Here is a 14348-nt window from a genome sequence, read left to right on the forward strand (position 1 = left end):
AGATCCCCACAACACCATCTGTCATCTCATTAGAAGCATGCACCGATGTTGTCAGGCATGTATACAACAACACAGGGGCCATACAAAGTGCTGCGTACAATTTTGAGTTGCTGCAATTAAATTTTGGCAAAATGGACTAGCCTGCCACATAATTTTTACTCTGATTTTTGGGGCGTCTTTGAATTCAGGGCTCTGTAGGTTGATCATTTTCATTTCCATCAAATGATGTGGCATCCTTTCGTTCCTAACACATTACCCAGTCTATATCAGTATAGATATCCAGGAGGATTTCTTTTTCCATTGAGATCTGATGTGTTTTCAAAGTGTTCCTTTAATTTTTTTGAGCAGTTTATATATATATATATATATATATATATATATATATATATATATATATATACACACATACATACATACATACATACATACATACATATATGTATATACACATATACACACACACATATACATATATACACACACACACAAACAAAAAACCTTGGCTCATTTAACATGGTGAACAAAAATTGTTCAGTAGTGTTACTTACTCCTTCCTTGGCAAGAAGCAGCTGTCGTTCAGCATTTTGTTTCTTGACATTATAATACTGGACCTCTACTTCATGGGTGAGCTGAAGCCACTTTTGTAGTGATTCAGGTGGAGACCAACTACAGCGTGATTCCAACTCTTTTTCAGCTTTTTTTAGTGCCATTCGGACCTTATAATGAACAACATATTAGAGATTGTTTAGAGAAAAAAGGTAGAATGGTTTTTAAAAAAAAAATCACATTTGAATGAAAACATGATAGTGCTTCTCCTATTATTACATGGCACAATATACTTCCAAGGAACCTCTCAGAAAAAAAGTATATCAGTAAAATAAAGCTTTGTCTCTATCATTCAACATGGTTGAGTGCATTCCTCAATCAACTGAAGAAAGTTCAGATTTCTTCATTTGCTCTCACCAACTTCTACAGATGCATAGTGGAATCTATCCTCACAGGCTGAATCCTAATATGGCCCATGCTTGACTCAAGATTGTAAAGCACTGCAGAGGGTGGTGAAGGTGTTAGATAGACACAAAGAACTTTATTTGTCCCCAGTGGGAAATTTGGCTTTTTATAGAAGCTGAACAAATACATAAATAGAAAAATCCACACAGACACAATATGAACTGAACACGCATCAGAACGACTAAAAAGAAAGAACATATGGAAAGAAAAATTTCTGACTCGGTGGTCACAGTGAGGCATTATGCAGGCGTATTGCTGTTGGTATAAAGGATAACCAGTAGTGTTTCTTGACACACTTCTTCTGAATAATTCATTGGCTGAACATACTCGGTACTAGTGTATGAGAACAGATATACAGCATTGTTCATAATGGAACTCACTTTTCTTTAAATTCTCTCCTTTGTTAATACCTCCAGGGATACTTCAGTGTGTTCCATAACTGAGTCTACCCTTTTAATTATCTTGTTTATTTCTGGGAGTCTCTTGAAGTAATGCTTTTTCTTCGGTTATAGTCTTGAATAAAAGTGCACTTGTTTTGTTATACTTGTACATCAACATTTATATGTTACTTACATAAAAGCCAGATCTAATGTTATTTATTAGGATTTATTTACTAACTTCCTACACAGTGCATCTTTATGTGAAAATAGCAATGTCAGGTGGGGGTCGGGGGGGGGGGGTGGGAGAGTAGGATTGTGAATGTGACTGAGAAAATGAAACTGAATAAAAAAAAAAAAAAGCTAACTTTTACGAGTATCATTTATTTACACCGGCTGTTACAGACTGAATTTTTTTTTTTCCTAAAATAGTAAGAATAAAAGCAGCTCACTACTCAAAACTCGTCGGGGATCGAACCCATGAAGTTTAGATTACCAGTCAACAGTTGATACTATTGCGCCACCAAAGCAGTCGAAGTAAATGTGTGTTAATGTCACACCCTAAAGCATGTTGTTTTTCTGCAGTTATATTTTTGAATAAAAACCCACTTGATATGTTATATGTGCACCTTTTATGAAAGTGTTTCTTTGATATTTGGACTTTAGGCTTCACACATTATAAATTTCATGTCTACATTTTGTCAATTATTACTAAAACATGAAAAACTTTCTTTTTTAATGATGTGTTTACATAGATCGTTGTAGACACGGAACACACATGAAATGCATGTGTTCCAAATAACGATATAGTATTTAGAAAAGGTGTGATTTTGCTTGACTTCTCACTCTATACAACTCCAAGCAACTGACATGCAGGTAAACAGACTTGAGCTGAGAAAACTGTGCGCCGGTGGGGGATGTGATAGCAGGCTGCTTGCTGCTTATCAACACATTTAAAGGACAAAAGACGCTGACAGAGAGGTGAGAAGTGATTTAAGGTGGGACAGATCTACAAGTTTTTTTCGAAGGCTATGGTAATTCTAGTGTTAAAAGGCAGTCAAAGATGAGCATTAAGGACAAAACAGAGAGTGAACTGTGTACAGACATTGAGTGCTCAGGACAAAATAGTATGAAAATGATGATAAAAGCAGTAAATGGGCAGAACTGGTAAGGACTGCAACCAACAACCATCAAGTGTCAATGAAAGGACTGTAGTGAGGAGTCATGTTCAATCGAGTTGATATCAGAAAGCTTCTCAAGCAAAATAAAGTTAAATCTTTGTACCTCATAGAATAGGTGGATACCTATACCACTCCTGTACAACAAGTCAGCCAGAGAATCTATTACATATTTCAAAAATGTACATGTTTCCATATTCTGTAAACAGGCCACTGTCATTCCAGTTGCCAAAATCCATAAACTAACAAAGACTAAAGATTATTATCTAAACTACTGAAATGAGATGATGATTTAGGAAGCTCTGCATTTTGGTTGAGAAGCTGAATGATAATTTCTTCGAAGAGTCTAACATTGCAGGCTGGATTTTTTTTTTTTTTAATTGACAGAATACAAAGAGTTTGCATAAATGGATGCTGGTCTGGAACGGCTTCCTCATTGAATTGATCACCTCAATGTTTCGACTTTCCCTGTCTTCTGCTCATGCTAGATGTCAAACTTTTTGGGTTCCCCCGTATTTTTGGCCCTTTAGACCAAAGAACACTAATTTTGATGCCATTTTCGGACAATATTATGTGGAGCAAAATACACATTTATAGTAAAAAAATAAATCAATAGGTGCCTCTAGCAAAAATCATAAGAAGAACTTGAAGTTACATGTGCCATATCAACCGGTCCCAAGAGTTCACCCCCTAATAATAATAAAGAGTAATAAAGAGGTTTGGAATGCTTTATGCTATTTCAAGGTTGCTGATCTTGAAGATAACTTTTTTGTTGTAAGATTCTTTACTTGTGGTCCTAAGCCTCTAAGAGCCTCTGCCAGAAGGTTAAAAATTACAAATTTCTATTACAATCGAGAATATTTCAACTTTCAAAATTTAAAGTGAAGCACACATTTTGATATTTCATATATCTGATACAAATGTTTTATCTATCACAAATGTCTACCTCATGAAGTAAATCATTACATTTCTTATGAGAACCCCAACTTAACAAGGCTCACACTAATTCACCCTTTTTTTTTTAAATAGGGGACTTTGTCCCCTGCTCGCTTGTGAGCTTTACTCTCATTTTCTTCAGACTTTCGAATTTTCCTACTTCCATTATTTCTAACCTGCTCTGCATGTGTATCACGGGACTTGCTTCCAAAGGTTGTAAGTATGAAGTGACTTGCCCGTCTCGCGGGACGTGAAAGTGTCTCTTTGCCTCTCAAAGATCTCTCTTCAAAAGATCACATCTCGTCGTAAGTTTTTTTTTTCTATAATAGAGAAACATGTAAATATCTATAAAGTAAGAATCTAGGGCAAGTTTTTTTTCATTTCTCTACCTCTCTTTTCTCAATAAAAAAATAAAGAGCTAATAGTTGGGATATGTAAGCAGCACATCATTTGTTTACTACCTTTAAGAAAACTCCAAAGTTTAATTGGAAAATAGATTAAATCAGCAAAATGGTAGATAAAGAGGCTGCACTGCAATTTGAAACTGATAATTTTAAAACAGTAAACTTTATGACGATGTTTTAGAACCTTTTATTAAATCTATTATTACATTTCCTTTTCTAAACTGATACGGGAATCTCAGTACTTAGAAAAAAATATATTCTCAAAAATATTGCTAAATTTACCAGAAAAATTACTGCTCTGAATTGTTCTCTTTCACTGACAGAAGAAAGACAATTCTGACTGCTCAAACAGTAGCTACCATCATTTTTCAGACTTTAAGATCTTGCCATCTAGATTTAGACTGCCTATATTTAACAATGCCATCTTCAGGGACTTTTATTTCCACTGTGTATTACACTCATGTGACGTTGCAGGTCAGCTCCATGCTTCCACTTCTGTTTAGGAAGTCTCTTGAACCCAAAACCACTGATAACATAAACTGATGTGTCAGGCAGATGAGGAGACACACTCACAACACATTGCAAGGGGTAGGTGCAAAGGTGCTCAGTGCTTTTATTTTAAAACCAAAGCAAATCAACAAAACAATGTCTTAAGTGCTGTGTTAATTCCATAATAAACAAATAATCCAATAAAATCAAGTGTTCACAATGGAGGTTAAAATAAATAAATAAAAAATCTATAAAAACAAAGTCAAAAACACAGGTAAGAAATTGTCCTTCAAAGTTAGAGCCATGATGCCCTTTATAACCGACGTCTCCATAATTTGCCCTTTTTGGACCTTGCAGTCCAAGGAGAAGCCCACAAGCATGCGCATATAACATTTTGTCTTGACCCGGGGTCTTGCCATCAATCCCATTGTGTTCCACATTGAGCTGTAGAGCCCTGCACCACTCCATGCCCACCACTGCTAAATGGCTCCACCAAGGAAAAGTGCACTTGTCCTCCCACCGCTGCCAACTTAATGTCTCCTCCCAGCTAGAGCACACTCCTGAGTGTGATGGTCGCTCCTGCTACCTGGTCACTTGAATTGAGCCACACCTCAGCCCTCCGAGCGCTAGTCACATACAGTACACTCCCTTTCTGGAGCGCCATTCCCTTCCATCTGCTTCCTTTCAACATGAACCAGCTCTTGCTCTCTCTCTATCTCACTAGCTTGTTTCCTTGTAACCCTTTAACCTCCATTTCTACATTTTCTTTCTTTCCTTTCTCCTTCTGTGTCTTGTCACTCTCCTTTTATACACTGGGGAGGGTTGCAGATGCAATCGCTTGATTGTTGCCCCAGGTTGACTTTGAGACAATCAGACCGCCTACATGTGCCGGCAAGGTAACGTAAAGTTCAGCTGACACACGACACACACCAACCTGGAGCTATCATTTAAGTCAATTGCTTGTACCTGCTTCTCTCCTCAGTGTGTGTCAATTATTTTTTTTATTTAAAATAATCTAGCGAGCCGCAGACCTCTCTTACCACAACTCAAAACCATTAGGCCTGGGGTGGACCATGATATATTCTCATTATTACCATAAAGGTTTAGATAGATAGATAGATAGATAGATAGATACTTGGTTTAACATTTTTTATCCATTAGTATCCTACATATGTAATCTGATAATAAAAAGAACAGGTACAGTAGTCCCTTGCTATATCGCGCTTCGACTTTCGCAGTCTCACTCTATGGCAGATTTTATATGTAAGCATATCTAAACATATAACGCTGATTTTTCGCTGCTTTGCGGGTTTCTGCGGACAATGGGTCTTTTTACTGCTGGTACATGCTTCCTCAGTTGATTTGCCCAGTTGATTTCATACAAGGGACGCTATTGGCGGATGGCTGAGAAGCTACCCAATCAGAGCACACAGTTAAGTTCCTGTGTGCTGACTGGCTCAGTGACGGAGCGCCGAATTTGATTACGCTGCGTTAACCATGAAGTCTCATTTCGCTCATTCAGCATCAACGTGTTTCGCTGTGTAAAGAGTTAACTTTTGCGCTCTTATGTGTTTATCTTTTTGCATAGTCAAGCCCTTCGTTATGGCTCCAAAACGATCTGCTCCTGCTTCAGGGGCCGTGCCCAAGCGCCAACGGAAGATGCTAACGACTGCTGAAAAGGTAAAAGTTTTGGATATATTGAAGGAAGGGAACAGCTACACTGCTGCAGGATGCCATTGCGACATCAATGAGTCCACGATTCTTTTTATTTAAAAAGGAGGAAAAGAATATAAGATCTATGGCCGCAGTGTTCTATAACCAGGGCGCAAAATGAGTTGTAAGTGGATGTAATAAGGCGGTAGTCCGGATGGAATCTGCTTTAGGGATTTGGACTGAAGACTGCTGGAAGAAGAACAACGGCAGCGCTACACAATCGCCTGAAGAGGCTGCTTTAGAAGAGCTTTCACGCTCTCCTTTGTTGTGCAGTAAAATTAAACTCCTTGTTATCGGACAAGTCGTTGCGTCATTGTTGGTGAGTAACCATAATTCTTTTCTACATACAGTACTTATTACATGCACATACGTTTAATGTCATTGTACACACATTCTACGGTATACAATTTTTCTTGCATTGTACGTATTTATTGTTGGAGGCATGTCTGTCGTAATGGCTGTAACATATGTAATATCGGAGATGCTCGATATCTTTAAAATAATATTTAGGTTTTACTGTATATAAACAGTGTGTTTACATACATAATTTCAACGAATCTTACCTAATATTTAAGAGAATACAAAGGGTTTATGCTGTATAACTGTGCGGGAAATGTTTATAATAGTGTGGGAGAATTTATAAGGGCTTAAAATATATAAAAATAACCATATGAACGTGTATTTTTCACCTTTCGCAGGGGTTCTGGAACGTAAACCCCGCGATCGAGGAGGGATTACTATATTCTCCTCTGAGATGCCATGCTTTGAGTTACGAGTTTTTGCATTTACAAGGGATTTAATCTAATAAACTTTTGAGTTATATGGCATCTTCTTCACAGTTATGAGAATCAACGTGGCACCATTCTCAATCATGTGTATATGTTACTGTACAGTATACTATTCTTGTTGTTCTTGTTTGAATTGAACAATTTATCCATTCCACTTTCAAGACTGCATATTTGAGATAGGGGAAAGTGATCAACGGAGGATAATACACTAGGAGAGAAGGAGAATGATAAAAATCACTGAGGACCATGACTACGCTTCATCTCTGGATCTAGTTGTCAACCTAGCACTTGATGAATAGAAGACTGAGACGCTTGCTTTTTTACAAGGTAAGATGTCCAGCAGATTTCTGTTACTAATGCACTGTAGCATCAGTGCTGAGCACCACAATGGGTGACTTCTTGGCTCTTTACATGGCTCTTTGAGGTGGCTCACTACCCTTAAAAGAACTGCTTGCTTTGTGCTGCACTAACTGGAAAAAGCTTGTGTGACTGTTAGGAGTTACCATTTTTATAGGCACTCCTGCTACTGATGATGTAATGCCAGTTCATTCTTTTGGTGATTTACCCCTGGCAGATATAACTTATCCCTCGCCGTTCAAGTATTAAGCTTACATACATGCTCACGTGTCCCTGAATAAAGTAATAAAAAGTATAAAGTATAATAAGAATAAAGTAGCTTAAAGTAATCGCATATTGGTCCCATGTAAGTTCATAGTAGACAAGTTTTAAATATGTCCAGATCTTACCTTCGTAATTCTGGATGCAGCTTGAAACATATAACTTGAAGCCTTTTTTATAGCTCCAGATGCTTGGTACAATGTTTCAATAATGCAACTTGCGTCATTTACTGTAAGTCTGGGCACGTCTAGAAGCGACTGAGTGAAAACCGTCATAGCTAGTCCGCTTTGATACCAGCGCCAAAGTGCAGCAGCTGGCTGATGCAGAATCCAGCAGAGAGTGTGAATGTAACCTATTGATTCTACAGTTCTGTACAGTGGACTTTAGAGAAGCTGACAGAAGGAAAAACAGCACTTTAAACCATGGTGTATTAATCAGCTTAACAGATCTTTCAAAAATCTGATACAGTAGGTGCATATACATCCATGGACAGGCAAGTAGCGTGACAAGGGATTTTAACAGTTTTAAATTGTTTTAAGTATTACCTGGCATATTAACTGGGGCCGGTATGGCTAGGGACTAACACATTAGGACACATGCGCCATCCCTTTAAATAATCAATTGCCAAGTTGAGGCATGATAATTGACAGGCTTCAACTGCAGTGGTGGAGGAAGGTTAAAGTCACATATATAAAGAATGAGGGCTAAGTGCTGGGGAAAGGGAAAAATAAAGACAGGAAGAAAAATCACTATAAAGGAAAATGATGTGAACCTGAAGGGAGATTGGGAGTGGAAGGAGAAATGGGATAGAAGGAGAAACAACAGTGGAAAAAAAAATTGACTGAACAAATTGAAATGGCATGCCTTCCAAGAAAGTAGGGTTAAAAATGCTCTGCTGCAGCTAGCAGCAGGGGAGAAAGCGGGCTATGGAGAGCTCCTTGCAAGTATCAAATGGAGACGGCAGAAAAGACAGAGAGGCAGGCCCAGGAGTCAGAGATCAGTGGTGTATTCAAGTCTACTGGTGGTGAACAGAGAAGATGTGAGACCATTAGAAGGGGAACTGTTGTCTCAAGGATTTGTAGGCAACTTATGCAGTGACTCGTACGAATATAGAGCCACAAGTATTATTGTCTGGCAAGAGGTGATTTAGGTGACAGGGCTCCATTATTGGACTGTGGTGTGTTGCTGGGAAGATTGCTGCTCTGAGTAAAGTACTTTGGATACCTGTTTTTCCAAATGTTTTTAACTGTTTTAATTATTTATTATACTTCTGATGACTCTATGTTTAGAAATGATTAATTTATTGACCTGCCTAATTTCCACAATGACACCTGTTTTAAAAAAAATTGCACTTTTTGGGAACATGTTGTTTTCTCACTTGAGCCAGTCCATCATTGGTTACGAGCTTCTAGATGTCCCAAAAAGAGTTGGCATCAGAACATTCAAAAATAAATAAATGGATCAGCATACTTTTGTATTATATCTCATTGCTTGCAGATAATTTATAAGGTACAGACAACAATGCCACCAAATGCTAACTAGAAGCTACATTTACCTGTGCATGCATTCACAATATATCAATTTTAATAAAATTTGGAACATCCAAAATATTTATCAGGAATATAGTGAATAAAAAAAACTTGATTGAGCTGTTCTTATCAATGCCAATCCATTTAAGACATAGTAAATGTGGAAATTTAAAATATTAACTGGTTTAAATTTCCAACTTGAGCAGAATGAATAAAATAATAGAAAAAGATTAAAGTTTTCATTAACAGTAATAATGTGGTTCTACTTAAGAAAATAACTGAAACAAAACACTGAATGAATATGTAACCAGTCAGTCATCAACAAAACACTGCTATTAAGTACTTTGGTGAACTGAATTCCACTACTTAATGTAGTGTGATCCTTTTGTTACAAACATCTGGGCAGCCAGACACTAACAAATAGAAAGATGTTCAAAGCTAATATTAAACAAACATTCTACAAACAGTACAAATTAGGTTGACTACTAGAACAAATGCAAAAATCATCCTTCAAAAATCATCATTATAGTCTTACTAACGTTATAATGTGTCTCATTTATGACAAAAGAACAATTTGTAAAAAAATAGAAATTTATATGAAAATAAATATTTTGACTCTGTTGCTTTTTTAAGATTTGTGTCTTATAATCTAACACAGTCCTATCCAGACAGAACAAACTCACCTGTTCAAGCTCCTCTTCTGCATACTTTTGTCGACTGAGTTCATTCTCAGTACCCTCTCTCAGCTCTTTTAATCTTTGGGCTTCCTGTTTGGCTGAATTAATTTCATCTCTTAGTTTCTGCTCCAAAGTTACCTTCTCCACCTCAACTGTACGATGCTCCTCTTGTGCAATTTGTAATCTGTACATAATAATCGGGTTGAAATGGCAATCATCAAAGATTCAGTAACATACTGTATAATACCAGTGTTAATCACATATACTGTACATAAACATGTCTGTTTAAAATGACAACATATGTAATTTGCACTATCCTCCATTTTCTAAAAGGTATAATAGTTTCAAAATACCACAATTTTGCAGATTATTAAGGACACTTTCACTTGCAAGATCCGTAAGCTAAATAATTACAAACGCGAAAATGTGAAACAAAAAATATTCTGCTACATTAAGAACTGGGAAATATCATACAGTATACACAAAAATATACACATAGTTGGTTTTAAGCCAACTGTTAGCTGATTTAGAAGGGGGTCTGTAAGCTAAAAAAAGTTTCATTCAGACAGATGACATTCAGAAATAGGCCCATCATTGACATCTTTTGTTTTACTTTGTTGTGGACTGTGCTTTTCATGTTCTTCATTGTAGACAACAGACTCAATATCATTACTAAGCATAGTGCATTAAATACATAATGGTTTGATTGAAAAGGCTTTTATTTTAGCTTGCCCAAATACACTAATAAATTTAGGCATTATCCTTGATACAGATTTAAATTTTAAACTGTTACATTTACATAAACCTGCTTTCTATAACTCCAAAGTAGGGCTATACATTCTCTTAAAAGTTCATATCGTCTCTTCAAAACATTAACAATGTACGATATTGTCTCCCCTAGATGGGGGGGGGGTGTGAAGACATTTTAGGTTGGGGAACTGTAGTTTTGTTGTCTCACAGATGTCTGCAACTCAGCACATGCAGTAGCAGTACTACAATGTTATTACATTGTTTCAAAGGTGATTTGTTCCAAGTTCCTTTAAAATCTACCTATCAACATCTGTGAAGCCTTTTAAGTCATGGTATTTCAATCAAGACCTACTATTAAGTCTTATTAGCCTGGCAAAGTATATACTCACTAAAGCTGACACATTTTTTTTTTACTTTATGTTAATTAGCCTTTTTCAAGCATCCTCATTTTTATCTTACAGGGGTCATTGTCAATGGGTGAAGTTTCTTCCAGTTAGCCTAAACAATGGTAGAATAGTGAAAGAGCTTCTCTAGAATTCCTTTTGTTCATATTCTACACATAAGCATCCTCACCCAAGTTTCATAAGGTTTCCCACTAACGAAAACTAATAAACATACAAACAAAAAATGATAACATTTTTATATGCCATTGTAACACTTACATTTGCAGCTAGCAATAAAGTTTATGTGCTGCCTAAAGACTGATGTTGTGCCTTTTTAGCTGGAACAACTTGTGTGTCGTATTGACATGAGAATCAGCATTTCAATGGGCAAATGCTCGTCTTGGAGTTAATGTGCGAGAGTCCACACCAAAAGAAAACAGCACAGCAGGTGCATTCACAATGGAATACCACGAAGTATAGGCCCCTGCTCTTGGTCAGTATATACAAATTAATGTAAGGGCTTTAAAATTATTCTTTTCTGACTAAATATATGAACCAAAACTTTAAATGCTGCATGTCTATCTGTTTCATGCCAGGAACTTAATAACTCATATACAACAAACATGAAAACACTTTAAAAAACATGCAACAATAAAGTAGGATCACTAAGAAAACATACAGTGCATCCAGAAAGTATTCACAGCACATCACTTTTTCCACATTCTGTTATGTTACAGCCTTATTCCAAAATGGATTAAATTCATTTTTTTCCTCAGAATTCTACACACAACACCCCATAATGGCAATGTGAAAAATGTTTACTTCAGGTTTTTGCAAATTTAATAAAAATAAAAAAATTGAGAAAACACATGTACATAAGTATTCACAACGTTTGCTATGAAGCTCAAAATTGAGCTCAGGTGCATCCCGTTTCCCCTGGTCATCCTTGAGATGTTTCTGCAGCTAAATTGGAGTCCACCGGTTTTAAATTCAGTTGATTGGACAGGATTTGGAAAGGCACACACCTGTCTATATAAGGTCCCAGAGTTAACAGTTCACGTCAGAGCACAAACCAAGCATGAAGTCAAAGGAATTGTCTGTAGACCTCCAAGACAGGATTTTCTCGAGGCACAAATCTGGGGAAGGTCGCAGAAAAACTTCTGCTGCTTTGAAGGTCCCAATGAGCACAGTGGCCTTCATCATCTGTAAGTGGAAGAAATTTGAAACCACCAGGACTCATCCTAGAGCTGGCCGGCCATCTAAACTGAGTGTTCAGGGGGAGAAGGGCGTTAGTCAGGGAGGTGACCAAGAACCCGATGGTCAGAGCTCCAGAGGTCCTCTGTGGAGAGAGGAGAGCCTTCCAGAAGGACAACCATCTCTGCAGCAATCCACCAATCAGGCCTGTATGGTAGAGTGGCCAGACGGAAGCCACTCCTTAGTAAAAGGCACATGGCAACCCGCCTGGAGTTTGCCAAAAGGCACGTGAAGAACTCTCAGACCATGAGAAACAAAATTCTCTGGTCTGATGAGACAAAGATTTAACTCTTTGGTGTGAATGCTAGGCGTCACATTTGGAGGAAACCAGGCACCGCTCATCACCAGGCCAATACCATCCCTACAGTGAAGCATGGTGGTGGCAGCATCATGCTGTGGTGATGTTTTTCAATGGCAGGAGCTGGGAGACTAGTCAGGATGAAGGGAAAGATGACTGCAGCAATGTACAGAGACATCCTGGATGAAAACCTGCTCCAGAGCGCTCTTGACCTCAGACTGGGTTGACGGTTCATCTTTCAGCAGGACAACGACCCTAAGCACACAGCCAAGATATCAAAGGAGTGGCTTCAGGACAACTCTGTGAATGTCCTTGAGTGGCCCAGCCAAAGCCCAGACTTGAATCCGTTTGAACATATCTGGAGAGATCTTAAAATGGCTGTGCACCGACGCTTCCCATCCAACCTGATGGAGCTTGACAGGTGCTGCAAAGAGGAATGGGCGAAACTGGCCAAGGAAAGTTGTGCCAAGCTTGTGGCAACATATTCAAAAAGACTTACAGCTGTAATTGGTGCATCGACAAAGTATTGAGCAAAGGCTGTGAATACTTATGTACATGTGATTTCTCAGTTTTTTTTATTTTTAATAAATTTGCAAAAACCTCAAGTAAATCTTTTTCACGTTGTCATTATGGGGTGTTGTGTGAAGAATTCTGAGGAAAAAAGATTAAGATATTAATAATAGACAAAATGTAGACAAAGTGTATAATGTTTGAAGCCTTAAGTCCAAATGTAAAATAAACACTTTCACAAAAGGTACAAGTATAACAAAACAAGTGCACTTTTATTCAAAAACATAACCAAAGAAAAAGAAAGCAGGTTAGGGTAGGCTATTGATAAGATAGCTTGCATGGTACAGCGGTAAGAGCTGCAGACTCGTAAGCAAATGGTCACCGGTTCGATATTGGCTGCCTCCCAGATTTACCGTTTTGAGTAGTGAGCTGCTTTTATTGTTATTATACAATAAAAACATATATTTGATTTGCGTCTGACAGCCAGTATAAATTTATAAGACTTGTAAAAGTTAGCATTTTTTTTTTCAGTTTTATTTTCTCACACGTTCATGCTGCCACAAACCCAAACCCCCAAAAACCCGCAATGTGATGCTGTTTTTTGGCAGTATTTGCGGATTGGATCATTACATTCTTCAACTGGCTTCTTTCAGTATTTGATCAAAACGAGAATATTTGTCATAAAAGCTTTTAGTTCAAATACAGTGGAACCTCGGTTGACAAACATTTTGGAACACGTACAAATCGGTTTATGACCAAAAAGTTCGGCAAACTTTTGCAATTGTTCACGACCACACACTCAGAATATGAACAAGCCAGTTTCCCATTCGGTTTGTGCGCGCCGATGACTTCCGTATGTGCTCAGTCTCTCCCTCTGTATTCCCTGTGCAGCGAGTGAGCGAGAAAGAGAGACACAAACGCATACGTGTGCGAGAGAGACACACACAGACATCCGTGCAGGGGAGAGAGAGAGAGAGAGAGAGAGACACATGCGTGAGCAAGTGAGAGACAGACACACACAGGCATGCATGCGAGAGAGATGGCTGGATGCATAAGGCCGAGAAGACAGTTAAAGAATGCACCAGGCTTGTTTTTAAAGAGACAGATCCGAGCATTGTTTTAACCTCGTATTTAATGAAGACTTTTTTCTATTGGATTTTAACCTCCACTTCACTTCTGTTTACAGCGATTGGTTCGTAGCGTGCATTGTTGCAATGTTACTTTTATTGGTGGTATATTAAATTACGGATTTTTGAAATGTTCATTTTCCCTGTGCTTAAAACTCATTAAAAAAAGTGTTTTTAACGAGAGGTTCGTAGCGCTATAGCGGGAACTCTTGCAGTGTCAGTTTTCTCTGTTGTTCAAGGTTTTCTCAGTGTTATTCAATGTTTTTACATTTAGTTTACTACTAGCAAAATACCCGCGCTTCGCAG

General features: G+C 37.8%; 1 protein-coding gene across 2 annotated transcripts in view; it reads right to left on the reverse strand.

The window, feature by feature from the left end:
- The window catches only part of LOC120523954 (stromal interaction molecule 1-like), a 124819-nt gene that overhangs the window by 45334 nt on the left and 65137 nt on the right, over positions 1 to 14348 (reverse strand). For both annotated transcript variants that reach the window (XM_039745700.1, XM_039745699.1), the window contains exons 4-5: positions 9727 to 9904; positions 549 to 716 (exon numbers count right to left, since the gene is read on the reverse strand). In XM_039745700.1, coding sequence (XP_039601634.1) covers positions 549 to 716; positions 9727 to 9904 — 346 coding nt within the window. The remainder of the gene's footprint in view (positions 1 to 548; positions 717 to 9726; positions 9905 to 14348) is intronic.

Source organism: Polypterus senegalus, chromosome 2 (assembly GCF_016835505.1).
Source record: "Polypterus senegalus isolate Bchr_013 chromosome 2, ASM1683550v1, whole genome shotgun sequence".
NCBI lineage: Eukaryota > Metazoa > Chordata > Cladistia > Polypteriformes > Polypteridae > Polypterus > Polypterus senegalus.